General features: G+C 52.7%; 1 protein-coding gene across 1 annotated transcript in view; it reads right to left on the bottom strand.

The window, feature by feature from the left end:
* Positions 1-23937, bottom strand: part of IQGAP3 (IQ motif containing GTPase activating protein 3) — an 83317-nt gene that overhangs the window by 23081 nt on the left and 36299 nt on the right. Inside the window, exons 32-37 of the mRNA XM_075330277.1 lie at positions 4567-4714; positions 4372-4459; positions 4077-4289; positions 3313-3479; positions 3128-3229; positions 2946-3054 (exon numbers count right to left, since the gene is read on the bottom strand). Coding sequence (XP_075186392.1) covers positions 2946-3054; positions 3128-3229; positions 3313-3479; positions 4077-4289; positions 4372-4459; positions 4567-4714 — 827 coding nt within the window. The remainder of the gene's footprint in view (positions 1-2945; positions 3055-3127; positions 3230-3312; positions 3480-4076; positions 4290-4371; positions 4460-4566; positions 4715-23937) is intronic.

The raw sequence follows: 23937 nt of genomic DNA, 5'->3' as shown, positions 1-23937 counted from the left end.
TCTAAGCGAGCTTGCTTGGGCTGGCTGGGGCCGTCATCTGAGTCAGAGCCATCAGCCTGTGATACATGAGAGCCCCTTGAAGTACAGACTCGCTCCAATTGAGGGGGACCAGGGGGCAAGGACACAGCCGTGTCCGGAGCCTGAGTAATTGGCCTGGTTTGCAAGGCCTCAAGGATTTTTGTCATAGTGACAGCCATCTGACCAGCCAAAACTGCAAAATCTGTCCCTGTTACTGGGGCAGGACTTACAGGCGTCTCTGCCTGGGTTACTACTGCCACCTCCGGCTGACGAAGCGTTACAGGCACGGAACATTGCACACAATGGTGGTCAGTGGAGCCTGCCGGTAGATCAGTCCCACAAACAGTACAGACAGTGTACACAGCCCGCGCCTTGGGACCCTTGCGTTTTGTGGAGGACATGTTGCTGTCTCCTCAGCGCAATATGGGGTCTATAGCCAAGAAGCGCCCTACAGTGCAAATATATATACAATATCTATATGGCACCAGAAGAAAGTACACAAATAGAATCACTGTGGCACAAGAGGGGCTTTCAGCCTGCTTACCGCCCGCCTCAGAGCGGGTGTGTGGCCGCCAGACGCCCTGTCTGAGTCTCCCAGAGCCTGCCTGCCTGTCCCCAGCCGGACCGCATGAATAATGGCTACCGGCGTCCTGTGAGGAAGAGGGGCGGCTCTGGGCGTTCCTAAACGAAGAGCGGGAAAGCGTGCTCTCACTGTGCCTCGTGAGGGGGCTGGAGCATGTAAATCAAGCTCCAGCCCCCGGCGCTGGCCATTGCACAGCGTCTCTCCTCCGCCCTGATTGACAGGGCGGAGGCGGGAACGAAGCGGCGCTAGGCCGCAAAAGCCGGGAAGTAAAGTTAGGAGCGCCGCCGCCGTAAAAGCGCGGTCGGCGCTCTGTCCCCGGCGCCCTGCATGTCGCAGTTGCGCCCCGCCGCAGGAGCGGTCGGCGCTAGTTCCCAAACACATAACCCGTCACCCAGCCATAACTAAGGTGACACAACCCCATTGCTTATGTCCCCGGCGCACTATAACGCCCAGCAAGTCTGGAGCGTTCTGTGCCTGCCGGGGACACCGAGTACCTGACAGATGCAGGGCCATGTCCCTGACTGTACCAATGCTCGACATCCATCAGGTTCGTTCTGGGTCTGTGGATGGAGCCCGGCCTCAGGGCTTTGTGGCCGGAAGGATCCCACTTCCACAGAGCCCTCCAGGGGGATGTGGAAGGAAAAACAGCATGTGGGGCTCCAGCCTCTGTACCAGCAATAGGTACCTCAACCTTTCAAGCACCATCTGGTGAGAAGGGAGCATGCTGGGGGCGCTATATGTGCCCACTTTTCTTCCATCCGAGTAGTTAGCAGCTACTGCTGACTACACACCGTGGAGCTATGCGTGGATGTATGACCTCCTTCACACACAAAGCTAAAACTGGAGAACCCGTGATTCCACGGGGGGTGTATAGCCAGAAGGGGAGGGGCCTTACACTTTTTAGTGTAATACTTTGTGTGGCCTCCGGAGGCAGTAGCTATACACCCAATTGTCTGGGTCTCCCAATAGAGCGCTGAAGAAATAAAAGTTACGGCTCTCGGAAGAAGGGGAGCAAAAAACAAAAACGCAAAAACGGAAAGTGCCCCGGAGCTGAAGGGGTTAAATTAATTCACTTTTATAAGGCCTGAGCTAATACTTTTTCCGATGCGTTTCTTACAATTTCAGCATGATCCAGTGGTGGTGCCCCCAAAGTTAAACCTACAAGAGTGCCTCGACCCATCACATGCCACTTAGAATATTGGTACCTATGTGGCAGATGGGTCCCGACAGGTATTTAAGTGAAGGGCCAGGGTCTAGTTTGTCAGCCAGATGAGACTGATGACATGATCATAGATTTAGTACATTTTCAGTGCTCTAATTACCGGATTTTTCGGACTAGAAGGCGCACTTGTTTCCCCCCCAAATGTAGGGGGAAAGTGGGGGGTGCGTCTTATAGTCTGAACTTAGGGCATGGCTGCGGGGAATGAGGGTGCTGCAGTGGAACGGGTCATCAGCGGCATGAGCAGGCTGTAGCAGCGCCTACCGTGACAACGTGGGCCCGCTCATTAGCCTCTTTTCATATGCACTGCATCCTCCCGCCTGTCACCTCTCAGCGCTGAAGCCGGCGCTGACAGGTGGGCTGGATTGATGGGCAGGAGATGCGCATGCTAAATAGCTGGGACGCGTGATCACGCCTGGCAACTACAGCCTGGAGTGATCATGTGCGGCTGTATTCACTGCCCCGCGCGCATCATCAGCGCGGGGGGCAGTGAATAAGTATACTCACCGGCCACCAATCCCTGCAGCATCGCGATGTCCTCCTGTCTGTCGGACGCTGATCTGTGTGGAGAGTGGTGCGCACAGCGATGACGTCATCACTGTGCGCACGTCTCCAAACAGGTCAGCGGGCACTGCTGCTGGCACAGACAGGAAGACGAGCGGTGCTGCATGGAGTGAGGAAAGGTGAGTATAAATGTTTATTTTTTGTGTGCCACAGGATGCGGGCCATATACCAGGATGGAGGTATATAGCAGGATGGGGGCACATATCAGGATGTGGGCATATACCCGGATGTGGGAATATACAGTACCTGGATGTGGACACATAACAGGATGGTGGACATATATACAAAGATGGGGATCATATACAAGGCAGGAGGATCTTTACCAGGATGGGGTACCTTAGTAGAGAATTTGGGGACATTACCCCAATAACAGTGTCCGCAGCAGATCCTCGCCCCATAATAGTGTCATGACCACACTTTTTGCTTAAAATTTTATTTTCCTATTTTCCTCCTCTAAAACCAGGGTGTGTCTTATAGTCCGAAAAATATGGTGCTTTATATTTGATTATCTACCCTTCACAACACACAAACATACATACATCTCGTAACCCGACCACTGACCTGATAATTAAGCTGGAACTTTTCCATATCAACTCCCAAAAATTTAGTCTTCACTTGAAACTTCCCGGGCTCCTCACAGGGGGTGATATCAAAAATGACGTTACGGAATCTGGAAGACAAAATTCAGGGTTTTGCTTTTGTAGGACTGTGATGGTGCCTGCAATCAGGGGAGAAGTACTGACTGGCTGAACGGGAGGTCTTCTATCTCCAGCAAGACGCCTTTCTCGTGTAGTCGGGTCGCCGTGTAGTGCAGAGAGTTCTGCTTCTTATTTTTCCCTGTCGGTCTTGAGAGGAAACATAAGGAAATCAATAAGATGTGCGGACGAGACTCCATGTGCGACGATACCAGTACCAGAGAGTAACATACTTTTGGTTGGCAGTGAGGTTGTCCAGACAGGTCTTTATGTACTGGTTGTAGAAGTCGATCTGCTCCTCATGGAAGGCCGTCTTGCAGTGCAGTCTTTGCATGGTCTGACGGAGCTTCACCAATTCCGCCTTCCTGTGATGACGATATCTCCTTTGGTTCCGGATATCCTAGAAGTGGCGAGAAGGAAAAGAAAACGGAACTTCCTAATATAAAAAAACATTTAGTCTATAAATCTTGAAAATATTTGGAGATTTTAGATCCAAAGTTTCCAGAATTATGAATGCAGCTCCGGAGCAGAATAATTACAGTCAACAAGTTGACAATTTAACTAAGCTACTGCGATGATATCCATTACGATATAGTATGTGGTGTAAAAATAATTTTTCAGAACGCAAACAGGAAATCATGAGAGATTTCAGCTCTGAATCTTGCAAAATTATGAATGTTGCTCTGGAATACAATACATATGTAAAATGCCATGCAGCCCCCAGTCAGAGTAGTGGCCTCTAGGAATCAAGGCTTGTTTAAAGCTGGCCTGCAGCTGTTAGGTAATGCTGGGAGTTGTAGTTTTCTGAAAACTGGAGAGCAACTAAACTACAATCCTAGGCAAGTCCTGATTACAAAGCCTATTCATTATGTATTGCACTCCAGAGCAGAAATCAAAGTTCTGATTGTTACTGGAAACAGCAGAATTGTGAATGCTGCCCTGCAGTATGATGTGCTGATTACAAGGTTACATTGACGTTGTGTGTGTTGGCAGATACCTTAGCGATCGTGTTGATCATTTCCTGGTAATGATCCTGCGAGGACACCAGTCCTAGGCTTTCCAGTTTGCGCAGATTGCGGACGACCTTGCGCTTCTTATCCTCGATTGATAGTTTATTATTGCTCAGCAGGGATCGGTGGCGTTTCATCTTCTCCGGGGTCTGGGCGTCTCGGAGGGCTCGTTGATGCATTAAGTGGTAGTGAGACTCTTCCTATTCATAAAAAGTAAAAGAAAAGTTACCCTCCGTTGGGTGAGATGAGCCGACGCTCAGAGGATGGCGTTCCTGTACTTGCCTCCTGTGCCGAGGCGGAGGTGCTCAAGACCTCTGCCAGGGAATCTCCAGGCTGGGACTGGATGATGTCCACCAACATGTGCTTGGTACTAGATACAGAAAGCAGGAATCAGAGCGCGCAAGCACATGGTCTACTCCTGCCACCCCCGAATCAAGACATAGGGACCTTTTGGGATCATCACTCCCAACCCCCCACCTGAGCAGTAAACTGTGCGAGTCCATATCTTCTGTATTGGCCCCGAGCATATCAAACTTGTTTGTAAGAGTAAGAGACATCTCCAGCTTGCGGAGCTGGGCCAGAGCGTGCTCTGAAGCCGCGTCCTGCAGGTTAGTGGTGCTCTCTCCTGGTGTACAAAGGAGAAAAAGAAGTTCACATATATTATAGGCACTTGCGCTGGATACTAGTCCAGTAAAAAGGTGGAGACACTACAGAGTCAAGATAAGCTGACTACGCTTATTCCCTCCTCTATAGGGCTTGATTAATGTCCAAAAAACAGAGCTTGTGATAAAGCTCCTGGTCATCAAGGATGTCAGCCAATGCATTTACTGTGGAAATGGGTTTATGACCAGCCTATCTTGACTCAGCAGCGTCTCCACCTCCTTGACTGGATAATATGGCACGCCTTAGCGGGTGTCAAAATTATTTATATATTGTTGTGTCAGGATTTCACGCGCACTTTACAAGACGGCCATTGTTCTGGTCCACTTCTCAACAAAGTGTCCAATACAATGTGACCAAGATCCGGCTGGAGCGAAATGTTGGTCCATCTTGTGAAAGTATATAAGATCTCCAGCACTCAAAAAGGGACAAGAAACAATAGATAATCAAAAAACACTGTTTGCGTTATCTGCAAATGGACAGAACACCACAACCATAGCAAAGCCAACGTTTCGGCCGGTGACAGCCTTTATCAAGGTTTTGCTCATCATAAGGTTGGGGGAGAACAGACAAGTTGAACGTCTAAAGACTAAACCTTAGGAGAGGTGTCCGTGATTGCTGCAACTTTGCAGTTCCATGAGAGGTCAGTGGAAGAGGTGAATATAGTGAAAGGCGCCACCCGCCGCTGCCACCATTGACCCCTGGGACCCGGTCACCATTGTCCTTGGCGATACAGGCACGGCTTTCCACTTTATTCACCTCTTCCTCTGACCACTCATCAAACTGCAAACTTGCTGCAATCACTGACACCTCTCGTAAGATTTGTTCTTTAGACGTTCAACTTATGATGCACAAAACTTTGATAAAGGCCGTCACAGGCCGAAACGTTGGCTTTGCTATGGTTATAGTGTTCTGTCCGTTTGCAGATAATCAATAAAACACTGTTTGCATTATCTATTGTTTCTTGTCCCTTTGAGTGCTGGAGATCTTACATACTTCAATAGTCCTTTTTCTCCTCAACATCCCCCCTTATAGCAGTCGAGCCTGGCCCTATCCCCCTTATATGGTCCATCTTGTAAAGTCTGGAACCCTTGAACGGTACATGCTGGCACATTCATAAATGTAATCTTCTTCATTGCAACTAAGGAGTGATGAAAGAAGGGAATTTTGTTTACTTACCGTAAATTCCTTTTCTTCTAGCTCCAATTGGGAGACCCAGACAATTGGGTGTATAGCTACTGCCTCCGGAGGCCACACAAAGCATTACACTTAAAAGTGTAAGGCCCCTCCCCTTCTGCCTATACACCCCCCGTGGGATCACGGCTCCTCAGTTTTAGTGCCAAAGCAAGAAGGAGGAAGGCCAATAACTGGTTTAAGAACAAATTCAATCCGAAGGAACATCGGAGAATCGAAACCATTCAACATGAACAACATGTGTACCCGAAAAAACAAAAATCCCTAAGCAAACAGGGGCGGGTGCTGGGTCTCCCAATTGGAGCTAGAAGAAAAGGAATTTACGGTAAGTAAACAAAATTCCCTTCTTCTTTGGCGCTCCATTGGGAGACCCAGACAATTGGGACGTCCAAAAGCAGTCCCTGGGTGGGTATAATAACCCCTCGTGATAGGACCGTAAAAACAGCCCTACCCTACAGGTGGGCAGTCGCCGCCTGAAGGACTTGTCTACCTAGGCTGGCGTCCGCCGAAGCGTAGTCATGCACTTGATAGTGTTTGGTAAAAGTGTGCAGACTCGACCAGGTAGCCGCCTGGCACACCTGCTGAGCCGTAGCCTGGTGCCGTAATGCCCAGGACGCACCCACGGCTCTGGTAGAATGGGCCTTCAGCCCTGAGGGAACCGGAAGCCCAGCAGAACGGTAGGCTTCAAGAATTGGTTCCTTGATCCACCGAGCCAGGGTGGATTTGGAAGCTTGCGACCCTTTGCGCTGACCAGCGACAAGGACAAAGAGTGCATCCGAGCGGCGCAGGGGCGCCGTGCGGGAAATGTAGATCCTAAGCGCTCTCACGAGATCCAACAAATGCAAATCCTTTTCACATTGATGAACTGGATGAGGGCACAAGGAAGGCAAGGAGATATCCTGATTAAGATGAAACGGGGATACCACCTTAGGGAGAAACTCCGGAATCGGGCGCAGAACCACCTTGTCCTGGTGAATCACCAGGAAGGGAGATTTGCATGACAGCGCTGCTAGCTCGGACACTCTCCGGAGAGACGTGACCGCTACTAGAAAGGCCACTTTCTGTGAAAGGCGAGAAAGGGAAACATCCCTCATAGGCTCGAAAGGCGGCTTCTGAAGAACAATTAGAACCCTGTTCAGATCCCAGGGCTCTAACGGCCGCTTGTAAGGAGGGACGATATGACAGACCCCTTGCAGGAACGTGCGTACCTGAGGAAGTCGTGCTAGGCGCTTCTGAAAAAATACAGATAGCGCTGAGACTTGCCCCTTGAGGGAGCTGAGCGACAAACCTTTTTCCAACCCGGATTGCAGGAAGGAAAGAAAAGTAGGCAATCCAAATGGCCAGGGAGAGACTCCCTGAGCAGAGCACCAAGACAAGAATATTTTCCACGTCCTGTGGTATATCTTGGCGGAGGTAGGTTTTCTGGCCTGTCTCATGGTGGCAATGACCTCTTGAGACAATCCTGAACCCGCTAGGATCCAGGACTCAATGGCCACACAGTCAGGTTCAGGGCCGCAGAATTCTGATGGAAAAACGGCCCTTGAGACAGCAAGTCTGGTCGGTCTGGTAGTGCCCACGGTTGGCCTACCGCGAGGTGCCACAGATCCGGGTACCACGACCTCCTCGGCCAGTCTGGAGCGACGAGGATGGCGCGGCGGCAGTCGGACCTGATCTTGCGCAGCACTCTGGGCAACAGAGCCAGAGGTGGAAACACATAAGGAAGCCGGAACTGCGACCAATCTTGAACTAAGGCGTCTGCCGCCAGAGCTCGGTGATCGTGAGACCGTGCCATGAAAGCTGGGACCTTGTTGTTGTGCCGAGACGCCATTAGGTCGACGTCCGGCATCCCCCAGCGGCGACAGATCTCCTGAAACACGTCCGGGTGAAGAGACCATTCCCCTGCGTCCATACCCTGGCGACTGAGAAAGTCTGCTTCCCAGTTGTCCACGCCTGGGATGTGAACTGCGGATATGGTGGAAGCCGTGTCTTCCACCCACGTCAGAATCCGCCGGACTTCCTGGAAGGCTTGCCGACTGCGAGTTCCTCCTTGGTGGTTGATGTATGCCACCGCTGTGGAGTTGTCCGACTGAATACGGATCTGCTTGCCTTCCAGCCACTGCTGGAAGGCTTGTAGGGCAAGATACACTGCTCTGATCTCCAGAACGTTGATCTGAAGGGTGGACTCTTGCTGAGTCCACGTACCTTGAGCCCTGTGGTGGAGAAAGACTGCTCCCCACCCTGACAGACTCGCATCTGTCGTCACCACCGCCCAGGATGGGGGTAGGAAGGATTTCCCTTTCGACAATGAGGTGGGAAGCAGCCACCATCGAAGAGAGTCCTTGGCCGCCTGAGAGAGAGAGACGTTGCTGTCGAGAGACTTCGACCTCCCGTCCCATTGGCGGAGAATGTCCCATTGTAGTGGACGCAGATGAAACTGCGCGAAAGGGACTGCCTCTATTGCTGCTACCATCTTCCCTAGGAAGTGCATGAGGCGTCTCAAGGGGTGTGACTGGCCTTGAAGGAGAGATTGCACCCCTGTCTGTAGTGAACGCTGTTTGACAAGCGGAAGCTTCACTATCGCTGAGAGAGTATGAAACTCCATGCCAAGATATGTTATCGACTGGGTCGGGGTTAGATTTGACTTGGAAAAGTTGATGATCCACCCGAAACCCTGGAGGGTCTCCAGCGCCACGTTCAGGCTGTGTTGGCATGCCTCTTGAGAAGGCGCCTTGACCAGCAGATCGTCTAAGTAAGGGATCACGGAGTGTCCCTGAGAGTGCAGAACTGCAACTACAGCTGCCATGACTTTGGTGAAGACCCGTGGGGCTGTCGCCAGACCAAAGAAGGGAATTTTGTTACTTACCGTAAATTCCTTTTCTTCTAGCTCTTATTGGGAGACCCAGACGATTGGGGTATAGCTACTGCCCTCTGGAGGCCACACAAAGCACTACATTAAAAGTGCAAGGCCCCTCCCCCTCTGGCTATACCCCCCCCGTGGTATCACGGGTTCTCCAGTTTTAGTGCCAAAGCAAGAAGGAGGAAGCCAATAACTGGTTTAAACAAATTAACTCCGAATAACATCGGAGAACTGAAAAACCGTTCAACATGAACAACATGTGTACCCGCAAACAACAAAAAAACATCCCGAAGGACAACAGGGCGGGTGCTGGGTCTCCCAATAAGAGCTAGAAGAAAAGGAATTTACGGTAAGTAACAAAATTCCCTTCTTCTTCAGCGCTCTATTGGGAGACCCAGACGATTGGGACGTCCAAAAGCTGTCCCTGGGTGGGTAAAGAAATACCTCATGTTAGAGCTGCAAAACAGCCCTCCCCTACGGGGGTGTCACTGCCGCCTGCAGGACTCTTCTACCTAAGCTGGCATCCGCCGAAGCATAGGTATGCACCTGATAATGCTTGGTGAAAGTGTGCAGACTGGACCAGGTAGCTGCCTGGCACACCTGTTGAGCCGAAGCCTGGTGACGTAATGCCCAGGACGCACCCACGGCTCTGGTTGAGTGGGCTTTTAGCCCTGAAGGAACCGGAAGCCCCGCAGAACGGTAGGCCTCTAGAATTGGTTCTTTGATCCATCGAGCCAGGGTGGCTTTAGAAGCCTGCAACCCCTTGCGCGGACCAGCGACAAGGACAAAAAGTGCATCGGCACGGCGCATGGGCGCCGTGCGGGAAATGTAGATTCTGAGTGCTCTCACCAGATCTAGCAAACGTAAGTCCTTTTCATACCGGTGAACCGGATGAGGACAAAAAGAAGGCAAGGATATATCCTGATTAAGATGAAAAGAGGATACGACCTTAGGGAGAAACTCCGGAATAGGGCGCAGCACTACCTTGTCCTGGTGGAACACCAGGAAGGGAGCCTTGGATGACAGAGCTGCCAGCTCAGACACTCGCCGAAGCGATGTGATCGCAACAAGAAACGCCACTTTCTGTGACAGCCGAGAAAAGGAAACTTCCTTCAGAGGCTCGAAGGGCGGCTTCTGGAGAGCAACTAGTACCCTGTTCAGATCCCATGGATCTAACGGCCGCTTGTACGGGGGCACAATATGACAGACCCCCTGCAGGAACGTGCGCACCTTAGAAAGACGTGCTAGACGCTTCTGAAAAAACACGGATAGTGCCGAAACTTGCCCTTTAAGGGAGCTGAGCGACAAGCCCTTTTCTAACCCCGATTGCAGGAAGGAAAGAAACTTGGGCAATGCAAATGGCCAGGGAGACACTCCCTGAGCAGAGCACCAGGATAAGAAAATCTTCCACGTTCTGTGGTAGATCTTAGCCGAATTCGACTTTCTAGCTTGTCTCATTGTGGCAACGACTCCTTGAGATAATCCTGCAGATGCTAGGATCCAGGACTCAATGGCCACACAGTCAGGTTCAGGGCCGCAGAATTCTGATGGAAAAACGGCCCTTGTGACAGTAAGTCTGGTCGGTCTGGCAGTGACCACGGTCGACCGATCGTGAGATGCCACAGATCCGGATACCACGACCTCCTCGGCCAGTCTGGAGCGACGAGTATGATGCGGCTGCACTCGGATCTGATCTTGCGTAGCACTCTGGGCAAGAGCGCCAGAGGCGGAAACACGTATGTGAGCTGAAACTGCGACCAATCTTGAACCAAGGCGTCTGCCGCCAGAGCTCTTTGATCGCGCGACCTCGCCATGAATGCCGGGACCTTGTTGTTGTGCCGGGATGCCATTAGGTCGACGTCCGGCACTCCCCAGCGGCGACAGATTTCCTGAAACACGTCCGGGTGAAGGGACCATTCCCCTGCGTCCATGCCCTGGCGACTGAGGAAGTCTGCTTCCCAGTTTTCTACGCCTGGGATGTGAACCGCGGATATGGTGGATGCTCTGTCCTCCACCCACATTAGAATGCGCCGGACTTCTTGGAAGGCTTGCCGACTGCGCGTCCCTCCTTGGTGGTTGATGTATGCCACCGCTGTGGAGTTGTCCGATTGGATTCGGATCTGCTTTCCTTCCAGCCACTGTTGGAAGGCCAGTAGAGCAAGATACACTGCTCTGATCTCCAGAACATTGATCTGAAGGGTGGACTCCTGCGGAGTCCACGTCCCCTGAGCCCTGTGGTGGAGAAATACTGCTCCCCACCCTGACAGACTCGCATCTGTCGTGACTACTGCCCAGGATGGGGGCAGGAAGGATCTTCCCTGAGACAATGAGGTGGGAAGGAGCCACCATTGTAGGGAGTCCTTGGCCGTCTGGGAAAGCGAGACTTTCCTGTCCAGGGACGTTGACTTCCCGTCCCATTGGCGGAGAATGTCCCATTAAAGTGGGCGCAGATGAAACTGCGCAAAGGGAACTGCTTCCATGGCTGCCACCATCTTCCCTAGGAAATGCATGAGGCGCCGCAAGGGATGCAACTGGCCTTGCAGAAGAGATTGCACCCCTGTCTGTAGTGACCGCTGCTTGTTCAGCGGAAGCTTCACTATCGCTGCTAGAGTATGAAACTCCATGCCAAGATACGTTAGTGATTGAGTCGGTGATAGGATCGACTTTGGAAAGTTGATGATCCATCCGAAAGACTGTAGGGTCTCCAGCGTAGCATTCAGGCTGCGCTGACATGCCTCTTGAGAGGGAGCTTTGACCAATAAATCGTCTAGGTAAGGGATCACCGAGTGTCCCTGAGAGTGCAAGACTGCTACCACCGCCGCCATGACCTTGGTGAAGACCCGTGGGGCTGTCGCCAGACCAAATGGCAGAGCTACGAACTGAAAATGGTCGTCTCCTATCACAAAACGTAGAAAACGTTGATGTTCTGTAGCAATTGGCACGTGGAGATAAGCATCTTTGATGTCTATTGAGGCAAGGAAGTCTCCTCTGGACATTGAGGCAATGACAGAACGCAGGGTTTCCATCCGGAACTTCCTGGCGTGCACATGTTTGTTGAGCCGTTTTAGGTCCAGAACAGGACGGAACGAGCCGTCCTTTTTTGGAACCACAAAGAGATTGGAGTAAAACCCTTGCCCTTGTTCCTGAGGAGGGACTGGGATCACCACTCCTTCCGCTCTTAGGGAGTCCACCGCCTGCAGCAGAGCATCTGCTCGGTCTGGATGTGGGGAGGTTCTGAAGAACCGAGCTGGAGGACGAGAATTGAACTCGATTCTGTACCCGCGAGACAAAATGTCCGTCACCCACCGGTCTTTGACCTGTGACATCCAAATGCCGGAAAAGCGGGAGAGCCTGCCCCCGACCGGCGATGCGTAGGGAGGGGGCTGGAAGTCATGAGGTAGCCGCTTTGGAAGCGGTACCTCCATTTGCTTTCTTGGGGCGCGTGTGAGCCCGCCACGAATCTGAGTTTCTTTGCGTCCTCTGAGTCCCTTTGGACGAGGTAAACGGTGTCTTGCCCGAACCTCGAAAGGACTGAAACCTCTGCTGCCACTTTTTCTGCTGAGGTTTGGTTGTTCTGGGTTGTGGTAAAGAGGAGTCTTTACCCTTGGACTGCTTAATGATATCAGCCAATGGCTCGCCAAACAGTCTATCTCTAGATAAAGGCAAACTGGTTAAACATTTTTTGGAACCAGCATCTGCTTTCCAGTCCTTTAACCACAAGGCTCTGCGCAAAACTACCGAATTGGCGGACGCCATTGAGGTGCGACTGGTAGATTCTAGGACCGCATTGATAGCGTAAGACGCAAACGCCGACATCTGCGTGGTAAGGTGCGCCACTTGCGGCACTGCTGGATGTATGATAGCATCCACTTTTGCTAAGCCAGCTGAAATAGCCTGGAGTGCCCATACGGCTGCGAATGCCGGAGCAAACGACGCGCCGATAGCTTCATAGACAGATTTTAACCAAAGGTCCATCTGTCTGTCATTGGCATCTTTAAGTGAAGCGCCATCCTCCACTGCAACTATGGACCTAGCTGCGAGTTTGGAAATCGGGGGGTCTACCTTTGGACACTGTGTCCAGCGCTTGACCACCTCAGGGGGGAAAGGGAAACGCGTATCTTTAGATCGTTTAGAGAAACGCCTTTCTGGGTGAGCGTCGTGCTTCTGGATTGATTCTCTGAAGTCAGCGTGATCCAACAAAGCACTCAATTTACGCTTGGGATAAAGGAAACGAAACCTCTCCTGCTCCGCAGCCGCCTCTTCTGCTGAAGGGGCTGGGGGAGAAATATCCAACAGCCTATTGATGGCTGAGATAAGGTCGTTTACCATGGCATCCCCATCAGGGGTATCCAGGTTGAGAAGGGTTCCAGGAATGGATTCCTGATCACTCTCATCAGACACATCACAGGGAGACTGATTGCGCTGAGACCCTGAGCAGTGTGATGACGTCGAGGGTCTTTCCCAGCGAGCTCGCTTAGGGTGGCTGGGGCTATCATCTGAGTCATAATCCTCGGCCTGTGAAGCCGGGGACCCCCCTGTGGGCTGGATTAATTCCAAGTGAGGGGGACCTGAGGACAGAGGCCTCGCCGTGCCCAAAGACTGAGCCCCATGCATAGATTGCAAGGTTTCAAGGATTTTTTGCCATAGACACAGACATATTATCAGCAAAAACTGCAAAGTCTGTCCCTGTCACCGGGGCAGAACTTACAAGCGTCTCAGCCTGGGTCACTACCCCTCCTGACTCCGGCTGGCGAAGCAGCACCGGGTCGGAGCATTGCACACAATGGGGGTCATCGGAGCCTGCTGGTAGATTAGCCCCACATGCAGCACACGCAGTATACACAGCCCTAGCCTTAGCAGCCTTGCGTTTTGAGGATGGCATGTTGTTGCTTCCACAGAGGGATCTGTGGAGATGCAGCCAGAAGCGACCTCACAGTGCAAGAAGAAGGGAATTTTGTTTACTTACCGTAAATTCCTTTTCTTCTAGCTCCAATTGGGAGACCCAGACAATTGGGTGTATAGCTATTGCCTCCGGAGGCCACACAAAGTATTACACTTAAAAGTGTAAGGCCCCTCCCCTTCTGGCTATACACCCCCAGTGGGATCACTGGCTCACCAGTTTTAGTGCCAAAGCAAGAAGGAGGAAAGCCAATAACTGGTTTAAAGACCAATTCAATCCGAGGAAACATCGGAGAACTGAACCATACCACATGAACAACATGTGTACCCGAAAAAACAGAAAAACCCCGAGAAAACAGGGCGGGTGCTGGGTCTCCCAATTGGAGCTAGAAGAAAAGGAATTTACGGTAAGTAAACAAAATTCCCTTCTTCTTTTTCGCTCCATTGGGAGACCCAGACAATTGGGACGTCCAAAAGCAGTCCCTGGGTGGGTAAAAGAATACCTCGTGATAGGGCCGTCAAACAGCCCTTTCCTACAGGTGGGCAATCGCCGCCTGAAGGACTTATCTACCTAGGCTGGCGTCTGCCGAAGCGTAGGTATGCACCTGAAAATGCATGGTAAAAGTATGCAGACTCAATCAGGTAGGTGCCTGACACACCTGCTGAGCCGTAGCCTGGTGCCGTAATGCCCAGGATGCACCCACGGCTCTGGTAGAATGGGCCTTCAGCCTTGAGAGAACCAGAAGCCCAGTAGAACTGTAGGTTTCAAGAATTGGTTCCTCGATCCCCCGAGCCAGGGTGGATTCAGAAGCTTGCGACTGTTTACGCCGACCAGCGACAAGAACAAAGAGTGCATCCGGGTGGCGCAGGAGCGCCATGCGGGAAGTAGAACCTGAGTGCTCTCACCAGAACCAACAGATGCAAATCCTTCTGAAATTGATGGACTGGACGAGGACACAAAGAAGGTGAGGTGATATCCTGATTGATATGAAAGTGGGATACCACCTTAGGGAGAAATTCCGGAATCGGACGCAGAACTACCCTGTCCTGGTGAAGGACCAGGAAGGGAGATTTGTATGAGAGCGTTGCTAGCTCGGAAACTTTCCTAAGAGACGAGACCGTTACTAGAAGGCCACTTCCCGAGAAAAGCGGGAAGGGAGACCTCTTTCAAAGGCTCGAAAAGCGGCATCTGGAGAGCAATTAGAACCTTGTTCAGATCCCAGGGCTCTAACGGCCACCTGTACGGAGTGCTGAGAAGACAAACTCCCCGTAGGAACGTGCGTACCTGAGGAAGTCGTCTCTGAAAAAATACAGATAGCGCTGAGACTTGTCCCTAAAGGGAACTGAGCGACAACCCTTTTTCCAACCTAGATTGCAGGAAGGAAGGAAACATAGACGATGCAACCGGCCAGGGAGAAACACCCTGCGCCGAGCACCGAGATAAGAATATCTTCCACGTCCTGTGGTCAATCTTGGCGGACGTTGGTATGCTAGCCTGTCTCATGGTGGCAACCACGTCCTGAGGTAATCCTGACGACACTAGGTTCCAGGACTCAAAGCCACACCATCAGGTTGAGGGCCGTAGAATTCAAATGGAAGAATGGCCCTTGAGACAGCCAGTCTGATTGGTCTGGTAGTGCCCCCGGTTAGCCTACCGTGAGGCACCACAGAACCGGGAACCACAACATCCTCGGCCAATCTGTAGCGACGAGGATGGCGCGGCCGCAGTCGGTCCTGATCTAACGCAGCACTCTGGGCAACAATGCCAGAGGTGGCACATAATGTAGCTGGAACTGCGACCAATGCTGAACTAAGGCGTCTGCCGCCAGAGCTCGATGATTGTGAAACCGTGCCATGAAGCTGGCACATTGTTGTTGTGCCGTGACGCCATTAGATCGACGTCCGGCCTCTGTCAGCGGCGCCAGATCTCCTGAAACCCGTCCGGGTGAAGAGACCATATCCTTTCGGCCACACCCCGGCGACTTAGGAAGTCAGCTTCCTAGTTTTCCACGCCTGGGATGTGAACTGTAGATATGGTGGATGCCGTGTCTTCCACCCACATCAGAACCAGCTGGACTTCCTGGAAGGCTTGCCGGTTGCGCGTTCTTCCTTGGTGGTTGATGTATGCCACCGCTGTGGAGTTGTCCGACTGAAGTCGGATTTGCTTGCTTTCCAGCTGCTGTTGGAAGGTTTGTAGGGCAAGATACACTGCTCTGTGTTCAAGAACATTGATCTGAAGGGTGGACTCTTGCTGAGTCCACGTACCCTGAGCGCTGTGGTGGAGAAAAACTGCTCCCCACCCTGATAGACTCGCGTCTGTCGTAACTATCGCCCAGGATGGGGATAGGAAGGACCTTCTTTTTGACCATGAGGTGGGAAGAAGCCACCACCGTAGAGATTCCTTGGCCGCCTGAGAAAGAAAGACGACTCTGCTGAGGGAGGTCGACTCCCCGTCCCATTGGCGGAGAATGTCACATTGTAGTGGACGCAGATGAAACTGCGCGAAAAGAACTGCCTCCATTGCTACCATCTTACGTAGGAAGTGCATGAGGCGTCTTAATGTGTGCGACTGGTTCTTAAAGAAGAGATTGCAGCCCGTAGTGAATGCTGTTTGTCTAGCGGAAGCTTCACTATCGCTGAGAGAGTATGAAACTCCATGCCTAGATATGTTAGCGATAGGGTCGGGGTCGGATCTGACTTTAAAAAGTTGATGATCCACCCAAAACTCTAGAGAGTCTCCAGCGCAACGTTCGGGCAGTGTCGGCATGTTTCCTAAGAGAGTGCCTTGACAAGTAGATCGCCTAAATATGGGATCACAGAGTGACCCTGAGAGTGCAGGACTGTGACTACTGCTGCCCTGACCTTGGCGAAGACCAGTGGGACTGTCGCTAGCCGGAAGGTAGAGCTACGAACAGAAGGTGTTCGTCTCCTATAACGAAGCGTAGAAACGCTAGTGCTCTGGATCAATCGGCACGTGTGGATAAGCATCCTTGATGCCTAATGATGCTAGGAAATCTCCTTGGGACATTGAGGCGATGACATGGCGGAGGGATTCCATCCGGAACCGCCTGGTGTCCACGAGCTTGCTGAGCAGTTTTAGATCCAGAACGGGACGGAACGGCCCGTTCTTATAGGCACCGCAAATAATTTGGGGTAAAAACCGTGACCTTGTTCCTGAAGAGGAACGGGGGTCATCACTCTTTCTGCCTATAGAGTGCACCCTGTTTGCAGAAGAGCAGCGGCTCGGCCGGGAGGTGGAGAAGTTCTGAAGAATCGAGTTGGAGGACGAGAAGTGAGCTCTATCCTGTACCCGTGAGACAGAATGTCTCACACCCAACGGTCATTGACCTATGGCAGCTAAATATCGCCAAGGCGGGAGAGCCTGCTACCGACCAAGGATGCGGAGAGAGGAGGCCGCAAGTCATGAGGAAGCCGCCTTGGAAGCGGGTTTTCAGACTGTCTCCTTTTTTGGGCGTGACTGAGCCCGCCAAGAATCTGAGCTCCTCTGATCCTTTTGAGTCCACATTGGACGAGGAAAAATGGGACCTGCCCGAGCCTCGAAAAGACCGAAACCCCGACTGCCTCCTGCTCTGTTGGGGTTTGTTGTGCCCGGGCTGAGGAAAGGATGAATCCTTACCCCTGGACTGTTTAATGGTTACATCCAAACGCTCACCAAACAGTCGGTCAGCAGAAAAAGGCCACTGGTTAAGCACCCTTTTTTGGAAGCAGAATCTGCCTTCCATTCACTTAACGAGCAGACCAGGCTCTGCTTAAAAACACGGAGTAGCGGAGGCTACTGCCGCACGGTTCGCAGAGTCTAGGGCAACCTGAATCGCGTAAGAAACAAATGCAGACATTTGAGAGGTTAAGGATGCCACCTGCGGCACAGATGTACGTGTAACCGTGTCAATCTGTGTAAGACAAGCTGAAATAGCTTGGAGTGCCCCAAGGGCGAGAATGCTGGAGCCAACGGAGCGCCGACAGCCACATAGATGGATTTAGACCAGAGATCCATCTGTCTGTTAGTGGCATCTTTAAGTGCAGCTCCATCTCCCACTGCAACTATGGATCTAGCTACAAGCCTGGAGAATGGAGGATGCCGCTTGGGACACTGGGTCCAGTCCTTGACCACGTCAGGGGGCAGGGATAACGTGTATCCTAAGCCGTTTGGAGAAGCGCATATCTGGATAAGTGTGGTGTTCCTGGACTGCCTGAAGCTGACTCCTCCACTGGAGGAGCTGGGAGAGAAATAACCAACATTCTATTGAAGGACGCTATAAGATTATTCACTATGGCGTCACCATTAGGTGTATCCAGATTGAGAGCGGTCTCAGGATCAGAATCCTGAGCCGCTACTTCCGCCTCATTACACAGAGAGTCCTTCTGCTAGGACCCTGTTGAAACCGAGGGCCGCTCATAGTGAGCCCGCTTAGGCTGTCTGGGACTGACGGCTGTGCAGAGCCGTGACTCTGGGATGCATGTGACATTCCCGGAGCTGTTAGTTGTTCACACTGAGGGGGGCCATGGATCAATGATTCAACAGTGCCCATGTTGTGAGAGACATGTCCGGACTGCTAGGCTTCTAGTATCATAGCCATAGTCTCAGAAAATCTGTCAGTAAATACTGCAGACACCGTCCTCATCCTCTGGCCATTAGCAGAGACTCCGGCTGAGTTGGAAATAATGGGAGTCTATGTAACCTGCCGGCCGTATAGCCGTACATGCTGTACCGGCTGCATAGAAAAACATGTGGTTCTGCACCTTTGTTGTACACAGAGAATATGCTGATAACTCCTCCGCACAATCCAGGAGGGTATATACAACGTGCGACCAAACAGTGCAATGTATATAGTACAAGCATATCTATAAGTGCACTTCTGCACTAGTGGGGTTAGCACCACAGGTGCTGCTTAACGCCTGTTGCAGCGATTGTGTGACTATCAGAATGCCAGGGTCTTCCACACTTGTCTCTGTATCGTACAGAAACTGACACTAATGGCTGCCGGCGACCTGTGTAGAGAAGGAAGCCGTGGGCGTGCCTGAGAAAGTGCGGGAATCCGGTTTCACAGTGCACACAGTGAGAGGGGTGGAGTATGCAAAACATACTCCAGCTCTCAGCGCTGCTGTGCTATGCAGCGTCACGCCCCTACCCTGACTGTCAGGCCTGTGGGCGGTAACGAAGGGAGACTAGGCCCAGAAGCCGGGGACTCGAGTTAATAAGCGCGGCCGGCATATCAGTGCTGGCCGGCGCGGAAGTCCCCGGCGCACCACAAATCCCAGCGGCGCCTTAAATAAAAACGGCAGCGGCGGATAGCGCGGTAGTCACCCAATACACTAACACACCCAGCAACGCTGTGGTGTGCGATGGCACTAGTGCGGACAGCGCCGCTGTCCCTGGCGCACTAACACACCCAGCAGTGCTGCCGTGTGTCTGCGCGGTCCCCACAGGGACACCGAGTACCTCCATGTAGCAGGGCCATGTCCCTGAAGATACTCCGCTCCAAGTCCAGCAGATACCAGGGGCTGTGGATGGAGCACGGTCTCTGTGCCTGGAGACCGATAGAATCCCACTTCACCCAGAGCCCTGTAAAAAGGGATGGGGAAGGAAGCAGCATGTGGGCTCCAGCCTCCGTACCCGCAATGGGTACCTCAACCTTAACAAACACCTCCGACATGAAGTGGGGTGAGAAGGGAGCATGCTGGGAGCCCTGTATGGGCCCTCTTTTCTTCCATCCGACATAGTCAGCAGCTGCTGCTGACTAAACAGTGGAGCTATGCGTGGATGTGTTGCCTCCTTCGCACAAAGCACAAAACTGGTGAGCCAGTGATCCCACTGGGGGTGTATAGCCAGAAGGGGAGGGGCCTTACACTTTTAAGTGTAATACTTTGTGTGGCCTCCGGAGGCAATAGCTATACACCCAATTGTCTGGGTCTCCCAATGGAGCGAAAAAGAAATACAATATCTCTATATCCTACACAGTACACCGATACACCGTGAGGCACTAGAGGGACCAGCACAGAAAAATCGCTTACCGCCCGCTTAAAAAGCGGGTGTGTGGTCGCCAGATAGCCCCTAGTCCAGGTCTCCCAGAGCCTTGCGTCCTTCCTCCAGCCAGACTGCATGTAATGGCTGCCGGCGTCCTGAGAGAGAAGGGGGGCGGGCCCTGGGCGTTCCTGGCTAAGAGCGGGAAGCCTGCTTCCCTCTGTGCCTAGTGTGAGGGCTGGAGCATGTAAATCAGGCTCCAGCCCTCGTCGCTGCTAGCGAACAGCGTCTCTCCCCTACCCTGAATGACAGGGTGGGGGCGGGAACGAATCGGAGCTGCCGGCGTCCTAGGCCCAAAAAGCCGGGGACTCAATTTATAACCGCCGCCGCCGTAAAAGCGCGGACGGCGGATCCCCGGCGCACCACAAGTCACAGCAGCGCCGCCCGGTCCAGAGGGGGTCGGCGCTGCGTTCCCATACACAAAAAATCCCCCAGTAATCTGTAGGGACACTAACTCCAACGTTGCGGTCCCCGGCGCACTACAACACCCAGCCAGCCCGGAGTGTGTCTGTGCCTGCCGGGGACACAGAGTACCTGTATGATGCAGGGCCTGTCCCTGATCGTACTCCTGCTCCGTCTCCATCAGGTTCTAATGGGTCTGTGGATGGAGCCCGGCGTCAGAGCTGAGAGGCCGGCAGGATCCCACTTCCACAGAGCCCTACCAGGGGATGTGGAAGGAAAACAGCATGTCAGGCTCCAGCCCTGTACCAGCAATAGGTACCTCAACCTTACAACACCATCCAGGGGTGAGAAGGGAGCATGCTGGGGACACAATATGTGTCCTCTTTTCTTCCATCCGAAATAGTCAGCAGCTACTGCTGACTAAAATCTGTGGAGCTATGCATGGAATGTCTGACCTCCTTCGCACACAAAGCTAAAACTGGAGAACCCGTGATACCACGGGGGGGGGTATAGCCAGAGGGGGAGGGGCCTTGCACTTTTAATGTAGTGCTTTGTGTGGCCTCCAGAGGGCAGTAGCTATACCCCAATCGTCTGGGTCTCCCAATAGAGCGCTGAAGAAAGGCAAAGCTACGAACTGAAGGTGTTCGTCTCCTATAACGAAGCGTAGAAAACGCTGATGCTCTGGAGCAATCGGTACGTGGAGATAAGCATCCTTGATGTCTATTGATGCTAGGAAATCTCCTTGAGACATTGCGGCGATGACGGATCGGAGGGATTCCATCCGGAACCGTCTGGTTCTCACGTGGTTGTTGAGAAGTTTTAGGTCCAGAACGGGACGGAAAGACCCGTCCTTTTTTGGTACCACAAACAAATTGGAGTAAAAACCGTGACCTTGCTCTTGAAGAGGAACAGGGATCACCACTCCTTCCGCCTTTAGAGTGCACACCGCCTGCAGAAGAGCATCGGCTCGGTTGGGAGGCGGAGACGTTCTGAAGAATCGAGTTGGAGGACGAGAACTGAACTCTATCCTGTACCCGTGAGACAGAATGTCTCGCACCCAACGGTCTTGGACCTGTGGCAGCCAAATGTCGCCAAAGCGGGAGAGCCTGCCACCGACCGAGGATGCGGAGGGAGGAGGCCGGAAGTCATGAGGAAGCCGCCTTGGTAGCGGGTCTTCCGGCTGTCTTTTTTGGGCGTGACTGAGCCCGCCAAGAATCTGAACTCCTCTGATCCTTTTGAGTCCTTTTGGACGAGGAGAAATGGGACCTGCCCGAGCCTCGAAAGGACCGAAACCCCGACTGTCCCCTCCTCTGTTGGGGTTTGTTTTGTCTGGGCTGAGGTAAGGATGAATCCTTACCCTTGGACTGTTTAATGATTTCATCCAAACGCTCACCAAACAGCCGGTCACCAGAAAATGGCAAACTGGTTAAACATTTTTTGGAAGCAGAATCTGCCTTCCATTCCCTTAACCACAAGGCTCTGCGTAAAACCACGGAGTTGGCGGATGCCACTGCCGTACGGCTCGTAGAGTCCAGAACCGCATTAATCGCGTAAGACGCAAATGCAGACATTTGAGAGGTTAAGGATGCCACCTGCGGAACAGATGTACGGGTGACCGTGTCAATCTGTGTAAGACCAGCTGAAATAGCTTGGAGTGCCCATACGGCTGCGAATGCAGGAGCAAACGACACGCCGATAGCTTCATAGATGGATTTCAACCAGAGCTCCATCTGTCTGTCAGTGGCATCTTTAAGTGCAGCCCCATCCTCCACTGCAACTATGGATCTAGCCGCAAGCCTGGAGATAGGGGGATCCACCTTGGGACACTGGGTCCAGCTCTTGACCACGTCAGGAGGAAAGGGATAACGTGTATCCTTAAGCCGTTTGGAGAAACGCTTATCTGGATAAGCGTGGTGTTTCTGGACTGACTCTCTAAAGTCAGAATGGTCCAGAAAAGTACTTAATTTACGCTTGGGATACCTGAAATGGAATTTCTCCTGCTGTGAAGCTGACTCCTCCACTGGAGGAGCTGGGGGAGAAATATCCAACATTTTATTGATGGACGCGATAAGATCGTTCACTATGGCATCACCATCTGGTGTATCCAAATTGAGAGCGGTCTCAGGATCAGAATCCTGATCAGCTACCTCCGCCTCATCATACAAAGAGTCCTCCTGCTGTGACCCTGACCAGTGTGATGAAGTCGAGGGCCGCTCATAGCGAGCTCGTTTAGGCTGTCTGGGACTGTCGTCCGTGTCAGAGCCATCACCCTGGGATGCATGGGACACCCCCGGAGCCCGGAGCTGTTCCAACTGAGGGGGACCAGGGAGCAATGAATCAACAGTGCCCATGGTCTGAGTTACTGGTCTAGACTGCAAAGTTTCTAGAATCTGAGACATAGTCACAGATAATCGATCCGCAAAAATTGCAAACTCTGTCCCCGTCACCTGGACAGTATTCACAGGTGGATCTCTCTGGGACACCTCCAGCAGAGGCCCCGGCCGAGCAGGGGGCACAGGGGCCGAACACTGCACACAATGGGGGTCAGTGAAACCTGCCGGTAGAACAGCCTCACAAGCGGTGCAAGCAGCATAGAAAGCCTGTGCCTTGGCACCCCTGTTTTTTGCGGACGACATGCTGTATTCTCCACAGAGCAATCTAGGAGGGTATATAGCCAAGAATCACCAGCGACCGTTTAGTGCAATGTATAGCATGCAAGCATAAAAATACAATTGAACACTTCGTCACTAGTGGGGTCAGCACCGGAGGTGCCGCTTACCGCCCGCTAAAAGCGGGTGTGTAGTCGCCAGAATCCCGTGCCTGGGTCTCCCAGAACTTGTCTCCCCTTTCCAGCTCAGCCTGCACACAGGAATGGCTGCCGGCGTTCTGTGAAGAGGGGCGGACCGTGGGCGTGCCTCAGACAAAGTGCGGGAAACTGGCTTCCCACTGTGCTCAATGTGAGGGCTGGAGTATGTAAAACAGATTCCAGCCCTCGGCGCTGACGTTCTGTACAGCGTCCCGCCCTTCCCCTGACTGGCAGGCCTGGGGGCGGGAACGAAACGGAACTAGGCCGCAAAAGGCGGGGACTCTAGTAAAAAACGCGGCCGACAAATATGCACGGCCAGCGCGGAAGTCCCCGGCGCACCACAAGTCCCAGCCGCGCCGCAGCAAAAACTGTCAGCAGGGGCCGGCGCGGCAGTTCCCAACACACTAACTCCCTCAGCAAGCTGTGGAAGTGTGGCACAAGCGCGCAGCGCTATTGTCCCCGGCGCACTAACACACCCAGCAATGCTGCAGTGTGCGCGCGGTCTGTACGGGGACACAGAGTACCTTGACGTAGCAGGGCCCTGTCCCTGACGATACTCAGCTCCATATCCAGCAGATTCCCCAGGGGCTGTGGATGGAGCCCGGTCTCTGTGCCTGGAGACCGGTAAATCCCACTTCACCCAGAGCCCTGAGGGGGATGGGGAAGGATGCAGCATGTGGGCTCCAGCCTCTGTACCCGCAATGGGTACCTCAACTTTAACAAACACCGCCGACAAAAGTGGGGTGAGAAGGGAGCATGCTGGGGGCCCTAGTATGGGTCCTCTTTTCTTCCATCCGACATAGTCAGCAGCTGCTGCTGACTAAACAGTGGAGCTATGCGTGGATGTCTGACCTCCTTCGCACAAAGCTTGAAAACTGAGGAGCCCGTGATCCCACGGGGGGTGTATAGGCAGAAGGGGAGGGGCCTTACACTTTTAAGTGTAATACTTTGTGTGGCCTCCGGAGGCAGTAGCTATACACCCAATTG

This window comes from Anomaloglossus baeobatrachus, chromosome 12 (assembly GCF_048569485.1).
Source record: "Anomaloglossus baeobatrachus isolate aAnoBae1 chromosome 12, aAnoBae1.hap1, whole genome shotgun sequence".
NCBI classification, from domain to species: Eukaryota; Metazoa; Chordata; class Amphibia; order Anura; family Aromobatidae; genus Anomaloglossus; species Anomaloglossus baeobatrachus.
The sequence above is the reverse complement of the archived record's forward strand: the minus strand, read 5'-3'. Positions and strand labels throughout refer to the sequence as shown.